Source organism: Pleuronectes platessa, chromosome 11 (assembly GCF_947347685.1).
Source record: "Pleuronectes platessa chromosome 11, fPlePla1.1, whole genome shotgun sequence".
NCBI lineage: Eukaryota > Metazoa > Chordata > Actinopteri > Pleuronectiformes > Pleuronectidae > Pleuronectes > Pleuronectes platessa.
This window is the reverse complement of record NC_070636.1, coordinates 5,868,495-5,892,045: the sequence shown is the minus strand read 5'-3', so window position 1 is coordinate 5,892,045 and position 23,551 is coordinate 5,868,495. Positions and strand designations below refer to the sequence as shown.

The window sequence follows — 23,551 nt, the reverse complement described above, 5'->3', positions numbered from 1 at the left end:
GCACGGTCATAACCCCCCCCCGATCGACTCTGTGCATGTGCTACAAAACAAGCAGGAGGGGAAACTTCTAGACGCTCCCTGTACCACCACAGGTTTCCTCGTGCTTCTAGTATAAATCTCTCTCCAGCTCTTCCTCCTACACGCCCTCCTCTGACTTTCCGACATTTTAAGGAGTGAACAGGCCTCTGCAGTTTCCTCTTGGCTGAGTTATGGCCACACGGGGAGACATTAGTCAGACCGAAAAGTTCTGTTACATTAAAACCAGCGCCCTGGCTCCTGAGGTGGAAGAACATATAACATATAAACACAGTAATGCACACAATGTAACACACACACACACACACACACACACACACACACACACACACACACACACACACACACACAAATCGATAAACAGTCGTAAATCTGAGAAGCATGTGCAGACACACACTGTTTGGCTGGTTTGGGTGCAGCTGTACAGAAGTGTTCCTGCTGTGCTGCAGAAGCTGTTTATTCCGCCAGTGTGTGTGTGTGTGTGTGTCTCTGTGTGTGTCTGTGTGTGTGTGTGTGTGTGGGCGCGGTTGTGCAGCTGCAGAAGCAAAGCACAGGTGGAGGCCGCCGCTAATGACTCCGTCCGTGGTGCGAACACCTGTGGGAATGAATGGTCAAACGCAAAGTAGCTGCAGAGGATCATGGGATGGGAGCCTCGAAGAGAAACCATTAACTCACAGCCACGGCCAATTAGTGGTGTGAAGCTGCTGGAGTTCTGCTGTGGGCCGACCACGTCCATGTCGGGGTTTACTGGTAAATACTGAAGCAAGTTTGTTTCAGCTCGTTCAGGGCAGAGCAGAGGAAACATGTTCATAAACATTCGAGAACCATATACGAAAGATATATTTCATATGTTTCTGAAACCTCGGAGTTTGGCACTTTATCTTTCATTTCGAATAAATCTAACGTGTGGCTGGTTTGAGGTCAGTTTAAAGCACCTCTTCAAAAGCTCTAGGTCCTGCAGACTGAAAATCAACAGAGGGGAAAAAATTCAGGCGACTTCACAACAACAACAACACCTTTTTGTTTAAAAATAGATTTGTATTCGTCTTCCAAGTCACAGGCTGTTCCTCTGTTTTGCCCTATTTATCTCTCCGTCTATATCACTCTCCTTCGTTCTCATCTGTAACTCATCATCCTCCCATTCGTCCCTCACTGTCTTTTTTCATTTCGCTCTCTTCTTCTGTCTAGATCCCTTTCGAAAGCCTTCCCTCTCTCGTCTCAGGCCTCCTCCCTCTCTCTTCTCAGGCCTCCTCCTTCCCTCCCTCCCTCCCTCCCTCCCTCCTCCTCCTCCTCTTCCAGTGGTGTGGCAGAGGGAGAGGCAGAGAGGGAGGAAGGCTACTTATGGAGACTGTGTTGAATAATACATGCCTTCCAGAGCGGAGGAGGCTGACATGGATGGAGGAGAGACTATCGAGCCAGATATAAAGTTTTGATAACGTGTGAATATGGAGCATTTACTATGATGAGAGATGGGCAGGGAGGAAAAGTGGAAATAATATAACTTTAGATGGACCTTCCTACTGATTGTGCTGCCTGCACTCAGACACGTCCACCATCACGGTTCAACCTCCCCTCTGTACGTGGTGGAGGGATGGACCCTCCCCACTTCTGAGATACGAGGAAGCAGGATGTGTGTATGTGTGTGTGTGTGTGTCCTTTCATGCAGATTCAGATTTGACAGATATGAGGGGTCACTCCTGCCCCGTAGCCCACTGATCTCATCCGAAAGTGAATTATGGGTAGTGGCACCGAGGTCTCACATCTGTATCTCTGCTTAGGGTGCTGTGATCGTGAGTCATCTCTCACTCACACACACACACACACACACACACACACACGCACACACACACAGACACACACACAGACACACACACAGCGGCGAGACCACAGGGTAGCTGACATTTAGCGGTGGAGAAAAAAAAAGCAGCCGAGTCGGAGCTGGAGAAAACAAGAAGAGAGCTGCTGCTGCCGTGATGGTATCAAACACCTGATTTTTGTATTTACACTTTCCATGCTGCAAACAAGAACTGAGATGTTTCATATCTATAAAATAATTCTTTGCCATCTGACCATCTGCTCAGCTCTGCCACACGCCTGCATCTTCCCTCCAGAGTCTTCTCCTGACCTAGTTTTACCTAATGGTTGTTTTGTTTTGTCTTATCCTGCTGCCTTGTGTCTATTTTATTCATTGTATGTATTGTATATACATATAAACAAATGGATATACGTAAATATACATATATTTATTCAATGTGCCTATTGGTTTTAACACGTTTAATCTTAACCTGTTGTTGATATTAAAATCATAAATGTTTGTATACAGAGCATTTTGTGTTGTATTTATGCATTCTGCCTTATAAATCCGATTTATATTATTATTATTATGACACCTGCCAAGCTGTGTGGTTTTCCCACAAGCCATAACTGGTTTCCAACCCATCCCACAGAGACAGATTACCTATATACCTTATTCACCTCACTCTGCATCTGTGGGAAATGTCACATGCCTCTATGATGTCTGACAAAGGACGACCCAGTCCGCCCAGTTTACACCAGTGAGGACGGCGTGTCGCCGCAGCTCAGAGTGGCAGGTTCACAACCTATTGATCTTGCCTGTAAAGCAATTACCAGGTTAACTGGGAGAATAACACTTTGAGGGAAATTATGAAAGAGCAACCATCAATACGTGCTATGGTGGAGGTCAGACCAAATACAGCTCTGTGGCTTGAAGAAAACAAGACTTGAAGTTTTGCCCTTTGACCTTTTGAAGAAAATTAAACTGAAGGTGAAAATGTTTACCCCTGGATTTGTCACATGTTTGTCCTAAGCCTATTTTTTTTCAAACATTTATTTTCTACAAAAAATTTTAATTTTTAATTTAGAATAGTTGCTTGATGTTTTCTTTGACTAAAATACATAGATAAAAGGAGCTTCACTTCATTAAAAGGTAGGATTTTATTTCTCTACACAAGCTATCGACTCTTTAATTTAAATTTGTGAGACCAGACACTTCATGATATCCGTTTCTACTACGACCAATCATGCTGCAGCATACAGGCTACGGTTGCCTGCAGGTAAACAGTACATGTGGAGCAACAGAGGTGGAACTCATTGACTGACATGTTTCGGATATCGTTTTTTCATTTACTTGCATTCACAATGCAGATAGCTGTTGTAATAGAGACTAAAGCCAAAATGTCCTTTGGACCTGAAACACCTACAAACTGCCTGTGTTTGATTCGGGTGATAAAAGAAACTTGTCAAATGGAAGATGGAGTCTCGTTCTGCCCCAAAATATTGGTGTGTGAGATCGATGGCTCATCTTTAAGCTGTTGAAACAGGAAGTGAGGAGTCAGTTGAGGTGACCCTCGCCTCACCTTCCATTTAGCAGTCACGTAAACGGCAGGAGGCCCTGAGGTATAGACCCAGAACATGCTGGAGAGATTACATCTCATCTGGCCTGCATGGGAGCGCCCCAGGCTTCCCTATAGGAGGAGCTGGAAAAGGTTGGTCTGGTCTACTTTATTAACCTAATTTCACCACGACCCGGATCTGGATGATAGATTAAGAGCAGACGGTTTGTGGGTTTTTTTGGTGGACTCCCCGGAATACCAATAAAAACGACACATTAAGCTATAAACAGGCATGAAATATGAATAGCAATCCACTAAATAAAAGCCATAAACTGTTTGGGTAACCATCCTTAGGTCAGGAACCATGAAGCAGCTCATCCAGGCAGGTGGAGCAGGAAACAAGCGGGATGAATAATACACTGTATCGGCGGTCACATGTCGTGCAGCGGGCTCCTGAATGATTTAAAGCGTTTTACATCATCAGCCTCTCCCTCCCTCCCTCTCTCCCTCTCTCCCTCCCTCCCTCCCTCCCTCTCCCGGAGATGCTGCTGCTGCTGCTGATGCTGGCGACCGACTGCAGCATCCTCCGACATGGGCATCCTTTAATCCGGCCGTGACACAGTGAGTGTTTTCCACCACTTTATTTTCCTCCCTGTCACCCTGCTCTCGTCGTCGCGCATCACCCATCCACACTCCTTGCCCTCGATAACTCCCCCCCCCCCCCTCCACCCTCATCGCTCCTCATCCTCCCCACCTCCTCCCTTTTTGTGTGTGTGTTGTCTTCCTTTGTGTTTTTTTTGTTCCCCCCCCACCCTCCACGAGCTGTGGCGCATAACCCGTGCGTCCCGGGCAGGAGCGATGGTTGGAGACTGCGCGCAGACGTCTGGGAACGGTTCATCCACCTTGGCGGTGTGAGTGTTTGCTCGAGAGAAGGGTGGAGAGAGTTTAGGGCGGTGTGTCGCTTCTCCCACCGGACTGGAGCTGCAGCAGCAGCAGGGTGCGTGTGGTGGGTCGAAGGAAGAGGAAGTGGGAGACAGAAGCGATCCGACAGAAAGAGGGTGGGACGTTTAACGAAGTGGGACTTTCTTTCTTGCAGGTGGGAGCATGTGGTTATTTCTTAGCCTATATGGTCAGAGTCAGAGAAAAACAAAGATGCCATGGTGAGTTTCTTTGCTGTTGTCACTCCTTAGCTACACTACTCTAAAGTGGTATAATGCGCAATACATAACATCTATCTCTCTCTCTATCTATCTATCTCTCTCTCTCTCTCTCTATCTATCTATCTATCTATCTATCTATCTATCTATCTATCTGTCTGTCTGTCTGTCTGTCTGTCTGTCTGTCTGTCTGTCTGTCTATCTATCTATCTATCTATCTATCTATCTATCTATCTCTTTATCTATCTATCTATCTATCTATCTATCTATCTATCTATCTGTCTGTCTGTCTGTCTGTCTGTCTGTCTGTCTGTCTGTCTATTTATCTATCTATCTATCTATCTATCTATCTATCTATCTATCTATCTATCTATCTGTCTGTCTGTCTGTCTGTCTGTCTGTCTGTCTGTCTGTCTATCTATCTATCTATCTATCTATCTATCTATCTATCTATCTATCTATCTATCTATCTAGCCATCTATCTATCTATCTATCTATCTATCTATCTATCTATCTAGCCATGTATCTATCTATCTATCTATCTATCTATCTATCTATCTATCTATCTATCTATCTATCTATCTATCTATCTATCCATATATCTATCTAGCCATCAATCTATCTATCTATCTATCTATCTATCTATCTATCTATCTATCTATCTCTGAGTATTGTTGTGTGTGTCTATGTGAGAGCACTCTCACACTGAAAGCCTCAAGCTGTGGAACTGGGCTAATCCCTAATGACATGGCCACATCTCTCCTTCTCTCTCTCTCTCCCCCCTTTTCTATCTCTTTATCGGCTATAAGGTCTCGTCCCTCTTTTTCTTTTTCTTTCTCTCATCCCCTCGTACTCGGCTGTGGCGACGTGCTGTCCGTGGTGCTGAAAACAGTCATCAGCAGATTTGTGGCTAATACGCTGGAGCTTGATGGGCCTGTCAGCGCTCAACAGGTGCCTATTACTCACTATAAAAAGGCAGCTGCACGGAAATCAGCCCGTTCAGGAGTAATCAAGTCGCCTTCAGATGGAGGGTGTGTTTGCGTTTTGTTAATAGTGGGTTAGAAAATGGTATGTTCAGCACACAGACATGTGTAAACATAAGATTGTTTATAGGTTTGGTTTTCTCTCTTCCATTCAGACACTTTAAAATGGACAGAAGTACTTCATGGACACATGGATATGAATTCTGCTTAATATTTGGAAATATAGGGTGGCTATTACAAAGAGATGAATCCATCTCCTCTCGTACAAAATAGCAAAACCACACACTCACAGATTTTCATCAAAAGTCAAATTGATGACGATTCAGATGACGATGAAGAGGAGAACCGTGAAACAATAACAAGAAGTAGCCAGAAGATTACGTAACTGACCAATTTAGCAACTGCAGCTTGTCGTCCTGCATTTCCCTCACACACAGACTCACACAGGCCCCAAGACAAGCAGGTCTCACACAGAGTCACATGCAGGGCCACGCCACTGGAGCGCCAGGACACTTCAGCTGTGACCGTGCACAGGCACAAACTGCACCACCATAACATTGTGAGTTCTTTTTATTTATTTTTTGTCAGAGTGGTGGATTATCTTATTGCAATCGTAAAAAAAAAATGATTTTGAACGCAGCACTGGAAGTGGTGAGACGAGAGGACACCAGGCACAGAGGTTGGATTCAGACCAGGACATGCATGGAACGGTGTCCTACCCCCAAGCTACGCGGGCATGGCTCTGGAAAACTCTCTTTTGGGGCATTTCTGCCTTTATTTGATAGGATAGTTGAAGCCTGAAAGAGAGAGAGAGAGAGTGGGGGTGACACACAGCTAAGGGACGCAATAGCTCTTAGCTATAGAAGGCTGATTACATCTTTTTCAACATTTAGATCTAACTGAATGAATTGAATGAAAGCACACGTTCGTATTTATCTTCATCCAACTCTCTAGTCCTGCCCAAGTTTTCAACAGTTTCCTATTGTGTGTCTTCAATTTGTTACACGCAAAGCACATTATTACTTCAAATATTATCTAAAGTACACATAATATTAGTTTCTCTGTCTGTGTGTGTGTGTGTGTGTGTGTGTGTGTGTGTGTGTGTGTGTTTCTGTGTGTGTGTGATGCATGAGTCACACTAAACTAATGACATCACTAATGTAAAGTATTAAAAACGTAAAGGTAAAATCCCTCAAAACCATCGCATTTCTCTCTAGTGTCTATCTGGTAGTGTTTGTAAACACACGCACACACACACACACACACACACACACACACACACACACATGCACAGGCACACCTTTATATTTATGAATGGCTGTCTGGCCTCCACCACCCTATTTCCATCAGATGCTGCTCGGCACTGACGTCAGTGAACCTGCTTGCGCATAAAGGCTAAAATAATCAAAACCACACACACACACACACACGTTTCATCCTTACCTTTGTCTCTGTCAGTAGCATACACACTCACACATACACACACACTCTCTCTCTCGCTCTCTCTCTCACACACACACACCTCTGGCTGTTGGTTCAACAGGCACAATAGCGAGAGAAAACCAGGGGAGACAGACAGAAAGAGATGGAGGGAGAGTGTGTGGGAGGTGGCAGCCTTGATCACGATCATTACAATGTAATATGATCTGTGTGTTTGCTTCCCTGTAGCTATATAAGTAGTTTAGCGTATATATTTCTTCCTCTGTGACTCTTTCTAAACTCAATACATTCATCTTTAACTTGTTAAACTGATATTCAGTGACTGAAGCAGCCAATAGCTGCGGCAGTTAAAGCTGCTGAATTGAAGCCACAGAAAATGATCTTTCCTCGAGTCAGGTTATTATAGATTGTAGGATAATACCTGTTATTAATTTCAGCTGCATGTAAGGAAAGTCTGTGCTTATTGATGTATTTGCCAACAAATGCATTATTTGTTCTAGGATTTAAAGTTCATAGGTGTATATTGTTTATGAGAATATATTAAAATAGCAAACACAGGCTTTATATTGACACAGTCAATCTTTATGCAAATGACGAGCATGGTTCTATTATGAAAAATAGCGTCTCTGTGAAGCTTTGCCCCACATGTCCTCTGTAATATTCCTCATTAGTTCAGTGTTGGGACTTGTTCTTAATGAAGAGCGCTCAGAGTTCGAAGTAAACAAACCCAGCATTTGCATCTTCACCTCCTCCAAAGGGACGTAGCCGTGCGCTGTCAAAGAAAAATGAACTTTAAAGATCATCCTAATTAATATGATAATTACTTACCACCTACCAGACGTGAACTTTTTAGCGCGATACATAACTTTTAACAATGCAGCAGTAAACCACTGCAAGTGTCTACAAGTTATACTCACTTTCTGGATTAAGCCTTTTTCAGACATGAATTCTGGAAAAAGTCTGGACAATTGGGTCTGGACATTTTTCCGGTTTTTGTCTTTCACATGTGAAGATTCAAATGCAGGAGATTCTCTGGGTCAGACTCAGCAGGAAAATCCCTGGAGCACTCAGGCGAGGGGTGGGGTCGGGGTAGAGCTTACAGGAAGCAGGACATGACCTTTGATATCCACTGTGGAGATCACCTGTTGTTGTTTTGGCACATCAACGCTCTTGAATCTCGTTGTCTAAGTTGTCATTAATTATTTTTTCTCATCATCAACACACCCGTCCTGCTTGCTGTGAATCCTCTGGACAGGACTCTTACAGGGTGCTGGCAGGAAAGACATTTTGCGTCCTCACATACAGCTCGTCCCATAATTTCAGGAGATCGTCAGCAGCTTTACAGACGCTAGCAAGCTGAAGAATAAAGTGTAAGTGCTTTAAACACAGGATATGGCTTCTTTTTATCGATGTCAGTCGAAGCGTTATTGAATATCATACTGAGGAATATTTCTACATTGAGAAACTGAATTAATCGCACATTAATTCAAGAGGAGATGAAGAAATTCCCTCTTCAAACGACCTCTGGCCCCTTTCACACAGTGGGAGAGAAATAAAACACACACACACTCGAGGCCTGGTGAATCATGTTGGTGCTCACTATGCTAATCCTGAAGTCAGAGTTGTTGTTGGACCGAGAAATGTGTTGGTTCTTGTTTTCGATGTTGGACAAACTCTAGTTCTGGGAATTCATTTGGTTACCATGGTATAGACCTTCAACGCTGGCCTCTGAGAAGACACAGATAAAAATAATTTTCTATTCCTCCACCAACCAGAGAAGGAAACTCAAATGGTCTGTTCCTGAGCTGCCGGCCCTTTTCTAACCAACGGATGCTATTTAGAAAATTCTCTACAGATTCGACAATAGCGGCCACAACAAGTGCAGGGAGGCAGATTGGATCAATAGAGAAAATACTGTGGGGGGAAAACGTTTTGTGGCAATATTCCCTTTCTCCATTATCCAATATGTCTGAGTGTTTCTAACAGTCTGGAGCCAGGATCGCTGAGGCAGTTTTAGAGCCAGGTTTTAAGCTGTGTCCTCACTTATCTCACTTATCTAGATTCAGACATCGAGTTAGTTTACAGCCGGGTTTAGTTCCTGACTGTGTGAAATCACCCTGTTGTGTTTGGAGCTCCAGGCCACACAGACAGAGATGTCATCGATATGGCTGCTTAGCCAATGAGCTAGTGGGAGTGACACGGCTGTTTTTATTTATCTGGCAGTCTGGAGCCAGATCCACTGAGCCGCGGGCTGCCGGCTCCCACCGAGCTGCGTTAGGCCGAAGATAGATGGGGCTGCGACAGGCCAGACTGCGAGTGAACGGGGCTCGCTGACAGGCCGGTCGTGCAGAATGGATCTGTGCCCCGGAGTCAGAGCCAACAGTTTGCACCTTGGAAAACTTTTGACAGCCAGGGGATGATGCACTTTAACTTTTATGTCTCTTCACTCGTTTCTTACAGATCAACTTGTTTGAGTTTCATGGTCAAAACCCTGAAATTGGTCAGACCCGCCAGGACACCAGAAAACGAGCAAGTCAGTTACTGAGTGAAGAGCAAACTGAAGCTCAGAGACGTCTCTATTTGTTTTTATATTTCTCTTTTGCCTGGTGCAATAGTGTTTGTCAGTGAGACATTACTCCAAATGGTTCTGAATGATCGAGGGCTGGATAGTATTTCATGTATTCTTTTTTACGTTATGTATCACATTTGGTTTGCTTTGACCATATGACTCATGTACCATTTATCCATCCATCTATTATCTTAACTGCGCATCGGGGAGCTGGAGCCAATTGGCCGAGAGTTGAGGTCAACATATAGACAATTTAAAGTCTCCAATTAGCCTAACCAATTGGATGTTTATCAGGAAGTAGAAAACCCACGCAGACAGAATCAAACAGAACACCACTGCTGGGAGATGACGGTGCTAACCTTGTTCCATCGTAATAAACGGATGAAGTGCGTGCCTGGTGATCCCAGAGTAACATCTCAGGCCAGACTATGACTACCTAGATAGACGTACAACCTGTCATTGGTTCAAAGGTTAAAGAAACCTTGGTCATAGGTTTACAACATGTTTGTTTACTCGTTGCCAGATGGCTGCATCCATTCACCCCCTGTGGTCTCATCTTTCAGTGAAATTTGCTGTGAGCCTCCGTGTGCCTGAATAAACGGCGGATTAGCAGTCATATAGATAAGAAGAATATTAAATTAGTGCATGTGAGTCAGACAGACACGGCTGGATTAAGATTTCCAACGTCACAGAGGAATAAAATCTCAAAGGGGCTCAGAAACACAACAGGATCAGTTTTTCTCCCCAAATCACAGTTCTGATAATGTCCATGTACAATAAACTTACTATTTAAATATTGTCTTTGGATCTCTGTAAAATTAATCTACTTTTCTCTTTTGCTCTCCACAGAGCCTCTTATTACAGCATGGCTCTCTGGTTAGTTCACTAAACCAATTCAGGGGCACATGGGGGAAGTGTGACTCAATTATTGGGAAGCACAGTGTTCTCTTCCGGCACATGACTCCACGCTGTGTCCTCTGTGCACGCCCAAGACACCGGGCTGGACAATTAGAGCTTGGAGATCGATAGTTACACATCATCAAATCAAACAAAGAATCTATCAGAAAACTATTGAGCCGGTCGGGCAGCCAGCTCAGTGAAACCGATGGGAACGTTACGGGTCTGATTTAAAAATCCATCTCTGGACAATTCCGACGGGCAGGGGATAGCTGAAGTGTGACTTATGAGAGACGGTCTCATCCTGGCAGCCAGTAATTTCTCTTTTGTGTGAAATGGGGAATCAGATTCATTAGGCCGGTCAGATAGGGAGACCATGGCCAAAGTCAAGTCAAGCCAGGGAAATTAATATTTGGCTCAATATTTTGATTTTATTAACTTCCAATTACTGCTGATATCTGTGAGACTCCTCAGCAGGGTGCGGTGTTTGGATGGTTCGATAGTAAAGTGTTGTTGTGTTCAAGTGATGTTAAAGGCTTGCCTACTTACCTTCCTACCTTCCTACCTACCTACCTACCTACCTACCTACCTACCTACCTACCTACCTACCTACCTACCTACGTACCTACCTACCTACCTACCTACCTACCTACCTACCTACCTACCTGTCTACCTACCTGTCTACCTACGCACCTACCTACGCACCTACCTGTCTATCCACCTACCTACCTACCCACCTACCTACCTACTCACCTACCTGTCTACCTACCTACTCACCTACCTGTCTACCTACCTACCTACCTACCTACCTACCTACCTACCTACCTACCTACCTACCTACCTGTCTACCTACCTACCTACCAACCTGTCTACCTACCTACTCACCTACCTGTCTACCCCCCTACCTACCTACTCACCTACCTGTCTACCCCCCGACCTACCTACTCACCTACCTGTCTACCTACCTACCTACCCACCTACCTGTCTACCTACTGGTTGTTGGGAAGGTGAACTAACAGATGGTTTCCTAACAGACAGACTGATTGACTGATCTTTCCTCAAAAGCAGCCAAATCTTCAGTGAGATTAATGCAGAGTCATTGCCTGAGATGTGGAGACGGAGAGAAAAAAGAGGAAATTAAATAAATACTCAACGTTTGATAAATCTCCCTGACTCAGGGATTCTACTGGATGGTGATGAGTTGGCTCTTTCCTGCTCTTTCCATATAGGCTATGAGAACAGGGCCAGGGCCACTTGCCAGGTTCGTCCTTTCCCTTTTTTTGCGGGGGACTACACGGCCACGTGATGTCGGTGGGTTGCCAGGCTGGTTTTGAAGGAATCAGAAGTGCTCTCAGCTTTATTAGGGCCAATGTGCCTCTCAGTGGAGAGCCAACGAGAGCTCAATCAGGTTATTCAACCAGTAATTCAGACATGGGGCAGGGGCGGACGCAGAGACGGGATTAGTCACGGCTGATTAGACACGAGGATGGGTGTCCTTACAGCTCTCTCATCCGGAGAGGACACACACACTAATGTCGAGCGGGTGGTGGCTTACGATGACAAGAATTCAGCTATTGATTTCTAAACAGCAGCAGATAGCGCGTGTTTGTTTTGTGCTGTAATATCGAAGGGGGCTTGTTGGAAATTCTATTACACCGCTCGACTGTGCAGAACAATGCCGCCGTGAAGACAACAGCAGTGTATTAGTTACACACAGGGAGACAGCAGCGGTTTCTCTTTCTCTTACTCACAGCTGTGTGTTTTATTTGTGCCTGCTGTTCCGCTCACATTCATAACGTTTATATATTTCCAATGGCTGGTGATGAAAAGGAGAAAACAAATAAATACCATGGCTAGAAGTTTAACTACATGTTAAAGTTACTGCCTGTGCCCACACTCTATTAAATTATTCAGTAGCTAACATCACATCACTACAGTTTTCTGCTCAGTATGAAGGAGAACAGCAGTGTCACCTGTATCCTTCTCTAGTTTGTCTTCCTCTCTGTTTGCTACAAATAACAATACACATTTGTTAATATTTGATTCGGGGTATGCAAGTGTAGATGTATAAATACATATAGCCTTATTTGTTTCTAACTTATGTTGTATTTAATATTACATCTATTGTTTGTACATAACAACTGAGTTGATGTGAAACAATATCTGTTTCACATCATTTCAGTTTCCAGGAAGCTGAAGTTCTCTCAGACAAACCTGTATCCTGAGAAGAGCTGGTAGCAAACTGAAGTCAGTTTTCCAGCCCGGAGCAGATGGAACACCTGCTGCCACCGAGCTTTTGTGCGTCTCTGCTCTGCTGCTCTGCCACTGTTCAAATAGTGTGCACTCAACACAGGGCAGGTGGTGATCGCTGTCAATGAGGCCGACCAGAGAATACAGAAATCTAACAGATGTTTGCAAACATCTGTGTGTGTGAGTGTTTTGTGTTCCTGAGTTTAGCAGATTATGATGAGATTCATGTCAATGTACCATTGTCTAACTGAGCATAATGTTTATTTCATTAGTTGCAAATGTAGTTTTGCAGACATTTCATTTTTGGGATCATCTGGATATCTCTATGTTCTTTGCAATGCATTGACAGCAGTTGAGTTTACTTCTAAACATCCACCATAATGTAATATCCTTTTACATTAAAACATGAGAGAACCTGGTATTATATATATATATATATATATATATAATATATATATATTATATATATAGGTTTTGCCTCTTACTTACACAGAAGAACGCTTTGGAGTAACTGTAGCAATAATCACAGTTGAATTTAAGTAGTTTTTGAAATTTAATGGACAATTATTTTTAATTGTTTCCTCTTGTGAATTTGCCAAACCATTCGCTCTGCATTGAAATGATAAAATAATAAATTAGGTTAACTCGTTGTCTGGAAAAGGGAACAGTACTACCACCACCTCTACCTCGTACTCTAAGTAAGAGCAGTGACCACAGCAGCCCCGGCCTGTATGCTGGTTAACCAGCCGGGTAATTGCAGTCATTATTTGAGCGTCTCATATTATAGCTGAGAGGCGATGCCGGTGCTGCGTATGTGTGAGTGTATGTTTGTTCGGTGACTTACAGTTGTTGTTGTTAGTGGATGATTGCTGAGTGTTAGTTGCTGCCGCTAAGAGAGAGAGAAGAGGGGGTGGACCGGGGTGGGGGGGTGGACCGGGCTACAGCTGATGAGTATTACATCTCTGTTGCTCATGTGACTTCAGAGACGTGGGCTGAAAAGCTATGGAAAAGTATGAGGCCTGTGGCTATTGACGATATTTTTATCATTCGCAAAACACAACTCATGATCGTCTTTAAATTGTTTCACTGATTGCTTACTTTCATATTCAGGCTGAGGTCATATTTTATTATAATGTGGAATAATTGTAATGGTCTTTTGTATTGTTACAGAGTGATTATATAATGTTTGGGGATTAAAAGTTCACATCCTTTATTTAGAATATACGCAGCAATAAACGATACAAAAATAAGACTAACACATTATCTCCAAAATGCACTTAGCAGTAAGATAAACAGAAAGAAAAGGGTCAATGAGCTGAGTTGATATCTCGTTTATTATTATTAATGATGCATTTTTGTGTAAGTACATCTCAGGTATTGTTATCCTTCTTTCCCCTCCATCCATTATCTACACCTCTAAAGCCAAATAAGTAATCATGCATCATAAAATGATGGTACTTTGTTTGTATTAGAAGTCAGTAATGTCATATTTAATAAAAAATAGTTGAGAGGCAAATGAAACTGCACTAAATGCTAATTACTTGGTATATTATGAGTAAGGGTTAGAGATAGTATCAGGTAGGGTTAGGTAAGGTTGAGATAAAAAAAATGGAAAATGTCCGTAATGTAAGAATTGTGGAAGATATTACATTATAGAGCTAATAATCAGTATCATAGAATTATATTCTTATTCCTCTATAACACATTCAAATTATTACATATCTTAGTTTTTCTTTACTCAAAGAAACAAACTGTAAGAGGTTAAGTCAAAGGATTGCGTGCATATGATTACACATGACTCTCCTACAACAAGAGAAAAAGATTTAGCCATCCCTCTTGAGCCCGGCTACCATAGCAACACGGCCACAGGGAGAGGACTGCTAACGAGCTGCTTCCTCATTCAGGTGCACTTCATTTGCGGAAGAATGTGTAACACCTCCCCACCGGGTGGCTCCTGTGTCCCTGGTGTGTGCAGTGGAAAAAAATAAGCATTATCTCAGACAAACGACAGAAGGCGATGTGCTGTGAAATGCTGCAGGAGTAAGTCCTCCCTCCTTTGTCTTCCAGGTAACTCTCCCTCTCGCCACGTGGAGAAGACCTGCGATGGCATCTGACTGAACTGGAGAGAGAGGTAGCAGAAAACTTCCTCCATCACCTGGACTGGGAATAATTCTTCTTCCTCCGCGCTCGACGCAACTGTTTGCTCGAGGAAAACTGTGAAGGAGCTAAAGGAGAAGCGTCAAGGAATCTGCATCTTCCTACTCTTCTTTTTCCAGTTCTTCCCATTAACTGTGAGCTCGGACCTTCAGCGCCCAGTATGAGCGGTCTGATGGTGAAGCTGGACCCTCGCAGGGTACAGTGGGGCTCGCAATGGAACACCTTTACGTCCCGCGTGCTGAGGACCAAACCGGTGGAGTCCATGTTGGATTCAGCCACGACGGGCACCAGCGCCCACGGGACCAAACTGGCTCGGGTGCTGTCCACGGTGGACCTGGTGTCGCTGGGCGTGGGCAGCTGCGTCGGGACTGGGATGTATGTGGTCTCGGGGCTGGTCGCCAAAGAGATGGCCGGTCCGGGGGTCATCGTGTCTTTCATTATCGCCGCCGTGGCCTCCATTCTGTCAGGTGGGACTGAGATACACACGCATTCATGGACTGACGTCTACTCCCTTCTGATATTTAATATTCCGCAGGATAGCTGTTACCGTCCTATCAATATTACACTGATATGATGTATGTGAAAGACCTTTTAATAACCATGCGATTACCACAAGGTCGAAGACATCGCACAGGCAAAGCTATAAAACGAGAGGCACCCAAGGGATATCTTAGTACTACATTAATGCTCCTATCAATACCTTCAACTCAGCCTTCACTTGGAAGATGATGCAGTCGACTCACTGTGTGTGTGTGTGTGTTTGTGTGTCTGCATGTGTGTGTGCCTCCCCCTCACGGTCCCACAGGAGTGTGTTATGCAGAGTTTGGCGTGCGCGTGCCTAAGACCACGGGTTCGGCCTACACATACAGCTACGTGACCGTGGGCGAGTGCGTGGCCTTCTTCATCGGCTGGAACCTGATCCTGGAGTATCTGATCGGCACGGCGGCGGGGGCGTCGGCTCTCAGCAGCATGGCCGACTCGCTGGCCAACCACACCATCAGCAACTTCATGATCACGCACATCGGGACGCTCAATGGACTGGGTGAGTGGAACACGGCTGTGCACCAGTAGCGAGAAAGACAGATTTCGTTTTTTGCTTCTGATTTTGAGTTATTGTAAGTTTAGGCTTCAGGGTTTGGATGAATGTTAAACTCAGATAAAGTTTTTCCATAATGCATCCCCAGCTAGCTTGACACGCCTCCTAACAAAGCCAGCTTATAGGAGAGTGGAAGGGGCCAATCAGAGGAAACTGGGCTTTATCAGGAGGAGGGCCTTAAAAAGAGCTAGGGGCTAAATCCAAGACTTTCAGACAGAGGCTGAAAAGAGTAGCTGCAGCAATGTAGTCTGAGAAAGGGATGTGTTTGTGAACATAAGGGCCTATAAACCTTTTCAAGTGATAACACAAATTAAAATGATGAACCTGAATATGAGCAGAATGTGTCTCCTTTAAGAAACTAATGATGTTACATAATATAAAGTCAGCATTCTTTGTAAATAAGAATGACAGAGCACATTTTGATTTGGTTTGATTGAACAAGAATATTAACTTGAGGCTTTTACTCCCCAGTTACAATCTACAGCTCAACAGCTCAGTTTATCAGAAATGAACAGACATTCACCCAAGTGTCCTCTACAAATAAATCACACTCTTTCCTCCTGACTCTTCAGGAGAAGCTCAGCGTCAGCTCTGCTCCTGTAGCTGAAGTTGTTCTGCCGGGTGATGCAAACCTGAATTCTGGTGCAGGGGTTGAATGACAGGTTACAGCGATCTGTCGACCCAGAGGAGCAGATTAAATAAACAATATCTTTGCCGTCACTCAGTACATTTGTGGAGAAATGTCACTTTGAGTCATGGATTACGTTGTCAACAGAACCACTGCTACTCCAGTGGGGATCTCTCTTTGAGTGGCACCATCTGGAAAACCTCTCAACCCAGACTTGATTTCTCTCCAGGGAGAATCAGAGTGATGTTCCACTGATTATATTGGAAAACGTCTTGTTTTGGAAAGTAACATTTCCAGTTTTCCATGTCACAAACGGCACCATTACGTGGACTGCTGGCTATATGTGGTGGAATACTAACGTGTGGCAACAGTGATGATAATGTCCTGACAGTCTCTTCCTGTCGGACACTGACAAAGGTAATGGTCACATGACGAGCAGCAAGGCCAGCTGCTCCACGACATAATGGAAAGTTTCCTCTTCCTGCTCAAAATAATAAAACAGCTCCACACCCCACATCAACTGGGCTCCCTCTTATGATCCCATGCTGGGTCCCAGTGCTTTTTAGAGCTGGAGCTCGAAAATCCAAAGAATAAACAGTTTAAACTGGTTTCAAACAGAAAACAACTTTGACAACAGTTCTTATAATTGATTAATTGTTGAGATAAGATTAAAAATGCTAAATATTAGCTGGTTAAGCTTTCATATTTTAGGATCTGCTGCTCTTTTATTTTGGGGTCTTAGAGTGTTGGTCAGAAAAAGAAAATCAATGTTCTGATTGGACCTGGGACTCCTGGTTATTGCATCGGCCATTATTTGTTATTTTATTAAATTTAAATAGATCAAACAAGTTATTAACATACATTTTAATTCCAACCCTGGCCAGTGGACCTTCTAACGTCTACAGGTTTATGTTTGTGAGCAGTTTGATTTTTACCTTCAATCAAAGAGACATAATTTGTGTGTGTGGTTCCTCTCCAGGTAAAGGGGAGCAGTCCTACCCCGACCTGCTGGCGCTGCTCATAGCGCTGGTGGTGACGGTGATTGTGGCTTTGGGAGTGAAGAACTCCGTGGGCTTCAACAACGTGCTGAACGTCATCAACCTCGTCGTGTGGGTGTTCATGATGATCGCCGGGCTGTTCTTTGTCAACGGAGAGAACTGGGACGATGGCAGATTCCTGCCCTTTGGCTGGTCGGGGGTAGGCACACGCAAACAAACGCACACGCAGACAAACGCACACGCAGACAAACACACACTCAGACAAACGCACACACAGACAAATGCACATGCAGACAAACACATCAAAGCATGACGTGCAGCTGTAGGGAAGGGTAATAAACTGTTGTTCCTCCCGGTTCTTCTGTGTGTCAGGTGATGCAGGGGGCAGCCACGTGCTTCTATGCCTTCATCGGATTTGACATCATCGCGACGACAGGAGAGGAGGCCAAGAGTCCCAACACCTCCATCCCCTACGCCATCACTGCCTCGCTCATCACCTGCCTCACCGCCTACGTCTCCGTAAGTATCACTGACAAACATGTGCACATCCAGAAATACAATAGTAGTAGTTTATTTTCTAGCCAGTGGCCCGTGGCATTTTGTTTCCGGGTTTTTCATCCGTCCAATAATTGTGAACACGATATCTCAAGAACACGCTGAGGGAATTTCTTCAGATTCGATACAACAGTTCAGGTGAACTCCAAGATGAACTGATTGGCGTTTGGTGATCAAAGCTCAAAGGTCATGGTTGCTGTGATCTCACAAAGTACATTTTCACAATATGAACAAAATATCTCAACAACACCCTGAAGGAATTTCCTAAACTTTGGCACAAACATTCACTTGGAATCGAGGAAGAACTGATTTGATTTTGGTGGTCAAAGGTCAAGGTCACATGACCTCCTCTACTCGTAAGTTCTTCTTCAAGATCAATTAGTTATCGATTGATTGGTGACCTCATATGAGTCTGGAAAAAAACACGTAGACTTTGTTTGACTCCAAAATCAGAACATTTAATTTCTGTACCACAATAAAGATCAATTGTGGGTTTAGTTTTATTTTCTGACCATTTAAAAATTCATCTTAAATTTAAGAAATCACTGTTTCGATAGAGAACAGATATTTTCTGTGATTTCAGTTTACATCTATTTCTCTTTCACGCCGACATATAGAAGAGCTACTGCCTCTTCTGTTTAATATCACTCGTCAGCTTCACACCTTCAGCTTTAGCTTGTGATCACAGACCTGGTGGAGTTATCCCAAACCTGACAGAGAGGTGGAAGAGATCAGACATCGATACGTGCCCCCCCCCCCCCCCCCCCCCATCTGTGATCTTCACTAAGTCAGGTCGCACAGCCGAACACATTTCTGACTTTCACACGTTTGTGCCGGATTGGTTGTTGCTATGGCTCCGGCGAAACAGCGGCCTATCAGGAAGGAGGATTTTTCGGCATCGCCTGGAGGGGAAAGGAGTTCGTCGACCTCAGAACTCGACTCCTCTTTGAAAACCTCGTCTTTCACATTCTCTCTGTGTCTCAGTCGAATCTGATCCTCCACATCAGCCCTCTCTCTCTCCCGGCTTCTCAGAATCTGTATTTGATGGATTTGGATTTTTTGCTCCCATCTGGATCATTAAAGTCGTGGAGATGAAGATCCAGAATATTTTTCACACACTGTAGCTTCTTTAAAAAAGGCAAAATTAACAGGTTCATTCCTTCATCGCTGTCCTTTCACAGGTTTGGTCTAGGCTGAGCTTAAATGAGTGTCGGCACAATTCACGTAAAAATGACAACGTGGGCTCCTGAAAAACCCTCGATCGAAGAGTCGTGTGATTGACTGCTCTGGGAGGAAGATTGGGATTAGTTTTACCCTCTAAACAAAGTAATGTAACCAGGATTCCACCCAGATTAGTCTCGCCCCCTTGAACTGGTCCACATCACGCCGTCCACCAGCCTGTGCCTGGATTGGACGAAGGGTCAAAGGTCATCAGGCTGCGAGGAGAAACCGATCTCTGCGTCTTCCTGTTTGCGAGCGTTTGTCTTTTTATTATTATTATTCCTGTGCTTTCCTGTAATCTGTTCTAGCAAATCCCTCTCTTTGCTGCACAGTATCTGTGACAGATGGCCCTGCATGATTTCACACGTCAGCCATGAGAGTCAGGAACACACACACACGCACACACACAAACACGCACACACACACACACACTCAAACACAGAGAGAAGCATGACAAATGTACATCTCGCATGTGAAGTGATGCTTTGCAAAGCGAGGAATTGAGAATCAACACTTATTCGGTGTTTGAATGTTTGTGCGATTAGAGCATTCACTGTCACTGAAACCTTCATATGGTCTTCATCAGCAGAGTTTACTTCCTGGCAGTTGTTATGGATTCGTTCATGATCAAATTTCCAGTTTTTTGTGAGCACTAAAAGGACTTTTACATACTGACTGCAAAGCAATAATTAATTTATCAAACAGCTCTTTTCTGTGGACTGGTTCATTCTCTTAAGACTGGACAACTGCAGCTCCCTTCTCTCTGGCATTAATCAAACGTCACTCTCTCCAACTGGTGCAGAGCAGCTCAGCTCATGGTTTTAAAAGACAACAACACATCACTCTCATTCTGGAAGATTTTACTGGTCACTTTCAAAGCTCTGCCGAAAAAACTACATATAGAAATGTGGATGAATGCAAAGACACTTACTTTTCGCAAGTGAAGGCCGTAAATTTCCATAAATAACCACCTCTGTGATTGTCTTTCGTTCTCCTCCCTCCAGGTTTCTGTGATCCTGACTCTGATGGTACCGTACAACGAGATCGATGCGGACGCCCCGCTCATGGAAATGTTCGCCGTGCACGGCTGCATGTTCGCCAAGTACATCGTCGCGGTCGGCTCCATAGCCGGACTCACCGTGTCCCTGCTCGGGTCCCTGTTCCCCCTGCCCAGGGTCATCTACGCCATGGCTGGGGACGGCTTGCTGTTTAAGTCAGTGTTTAAACGCAGTTGTTTTTAGTGCTCTTCGCTTTTCATATCAATCTTAAAGATGACTGTGTGTTAATCGACTCATCTTTGTGTGTGTGTGTGTGTGTGTTTAGGTTCCTGGCAAACGTGTCTTCCTTCACAGAGACCCCTGCGGTTGCCTGCGTGGTGTCGGGCTTCCTGGCCGCCCTGCTGTCGCTCCTCGTCAGCCTCAGAGACCTCATAGAGATGATGTCCATAGGAACCCTGTTGGCCTATACCCTGGTGAGCGCTGGATAATGAAGACCCTTGAAGCCGGGGCGCTGCTGGCTCAATATTCTTAGCTCGCTGTGTCACAGAGATTTATTCTCGCTGCTTAACAACTCGAGCAGCAGGATTCACACGGCAGGATTTTCTTGGAAAAGTCCTGAGGTTTCTTACAACTAATCCCTGCAACACATCAATTACACAGAAGGATGTGACAGCTGTAAACATACATAGAGTGAAGGGATTAATATATATACACACGGGGTTTTGGTAATGGAGAGAGCTGCCCTTACAAGCATCGACGTCATGCGTTATCATCCCACTTGTTAAAAAAAAGGTTTGTTGTTGCTCTTGCAGGAATGTGATTGGAAGCAATGAAGTCTTTAACCTTGTGTGTGTGTGTGTGTCCCCCCCCCCCCCGGATGCAGGTGAGCCTCTGCGTGCTCCTCCTGCGTTACCAGCCCGAGGGCGACATCCACGGCTTCGTGAACTTCCTGTCCGAGGAGCAGGCCACCAAGAAGAAGGAGGGCGTCCTGGCCGAGTGCGAGAAGGACGCCTGTTCTCCGACCAGCGAGGCCGACGAGTACGGAGGCGCCTCCACCAACACCTGCGGAGCCAAGAACCTGCCGTCCCTGGGGGACAACGAGATGCTGATAGGCAAACCAGACAAGACCGCCTACACCGCCAGTCACCCCAACTACGGCACGGTGGACATGACCACCGGCATCGAGGCGGAGGAGTCGGAGGGCGGGGTGAGCCGGCGTTTGAAGAAGCTGATTGGACCACGCTACTACACCCTGAGGATCCGGTTGGGCCTCCCGGGAAAGATGGACAGACCAACTCCGGCCACTGGGAAAACTGTCACCAGATGTGTGCTGCTGCTCTTCATCTTCATCTTCGCGTTTTGCTCCTTCATCATATTTGGTGAGAGCACACTATCATTATTAGCATTTGAGTTTATAGTCAGATGTAACTATGAATCTAATCTTCATTTGTTTCCCCGGGCTCCTCTTCCTCCAGGAGCGAGGTTCATCGGAGAGGGTCGCTGGTGGGCGTTGGTGCTATTGATCGTTTTCATCATCGTGCTCGCCCTGCTCGTCATCATCATCCTCCAGCAGCCGGAGAACCCCAAGCGGCTGCCCTACATGGCGCCCTGTGTGCCCTTTGTCCCGGCTTCAGCCATGCTGGTCAACATTTACCTCATGCTCAAACTGTCCGCCATCACCTGGATACGATTCTCAATCTGGTGCTTTGTGGGTAAGTAACAGATTCACTTCATGTCCTCATGATTTCCACCGACAGATGGGGACTGCCAATATAAACAATGACTCACCTCAGTTGATCTTAAACAATGGGGTGATAACTTTCATGACTCTGGACGGTGACTCATTCCTCGGTGGCTCAGTGAGCCAGTAAAACCAAAAAGCGTGTCTCACTTACCCGCTATGTTTGTTTCCTTAATGGAAGAACAAGAAGTGTCATTTCACTTTTATTTCCTGTCTGTGTTATATCTTATCTGTGCATCTGTATTTGTGTGTGTGTGGTTGTGTGTGAGTGTGTGTGCTGTTGTTGTTTTTTGACTTTGAAGTCAGATCTGGTGCAGACGGGTATCCAGCAGTTTGTTATCGTTCATATCTGTGCATTGTTCTTGATGCGTGTGTCTGTGTGTGTGTGTGTGTGTGTGTGTGTGTGTGTGTTTGTGTTTGATTGTGATAGATTGTTTTTAAGTGGAGTTTTAATTCTGTTGCATTTGAGCATTTAAAATTATACAAAAATAACTAATACGGCGACTAAAGCCGGACTGTGGGACTCACTATGCAGGACCCCTGAACCGGTTGTTGTTTTGAACTCGCAAAGATCAAAAACTTGAGTCAACAAGCCGCAAATCAGTATTCTTCAAATTCTATTAATATTGAACACATTGCATTTCCAAATCGCTCTGAATTTGACTCTACCATGGACCCTTATCTTTTTTTAGATGTGCCAAAGAGAGATTTCTGGACCTAGTTGACACTCTAGCTAAGTGTTTGTGTATCGATCAATCAATCAATCAATCAGTCCACTCCTAACAACTCCGTGTCCTCTCAGGTGTACTCATCTACTTTGGCTACGGCATGTGGAACAGCACTCTGGAGAAAACGGCCAGGGAGAACGAGGTGCGCGCCTCCACCTACCAGCGCTACGACCACGGCGTGGACGAGGGCTTCTGCGGCTTCGATGACGATTTCTACACCCCCACCGCTGACAGCTGGGGTGCGTCTGAGGGGGGGTCGGGGGGCGCTAAGCCCCCTCAGGCAAAACCTGAAGGTGAAGAGGTCTCACCTATAGGTGGTGGCAGGACCGTGGCCAATCACGGCCTCGCCGAGGAGGATCCCATGGACTTCTGAAGGGACTGACTCTGTGTTAACCCTGAATGTACTGCCTTGTCTGCTGCCTAGGGGAAGGGAAGGGAAGGGGATCAGCAGTGTGTGAGTGCATGGATGGTTGTTGGTGTGTGTGTGTGTGTGTGTGTGTGTGTGTGCGCATGCCTGCACGTGTGTTTGTGTGTGTGTATATGTTTATGTCCTACCCTTGGGCTAGATTGTTTCCCGGCAGTGGAATGGCTTCTCTTTCACCTCAACTCCCCCGCGCCCGGTCCCCCTGCTCACACAAGAAAATGTGGACGGTCAAGGTCGTGAGTGTCTTATCACAGTCACTTGTTATTCACTTAGCGGAGTCCACATCCCACACAAGGAGAAAGGCCAGACAGAAAAAAAGT

The 23,551-nt window shown here is 45.0% G+C and overlaps 1 protein-coding gene across 1 annotated transcript; it reads left to right on the top strand.

Annotated features, from left to right (window-relative positions):
- Positions 1 to 4,424: 4,424 nt before the first annotated feature.
- Positions 4,425 to 23,180, top strand: slc7a14a (solute carrier family 7 member 14a). Its single transcript, XM_053434590.1, has 10 exons — positions 4,425 to 4,549; positions 14,753 to 15,309; positions 15,648 to 15,884; positions 17,546 to 17,763; positions 17,937 to 18,083; positions 20,345 to 20,553; positions 20,664 to 20,811; positions 21,222 to 21,717; positions 21,814 to 22,050; positions 22,882 to 23,180. Exons 2-10 carry the CDS (start codon positions 15,003 to 15,005, stop codon positions 23,178 to 23,180), a joined length of 2,298 nt encoding a protein of 765 aa, XP_053290565.1. The 5' UTR covers positions 4,425 to 4,549; positions 14,753 to 15,002.
- Positions 23,181 to 23,551: the final 371 nt, after the last annotated feature.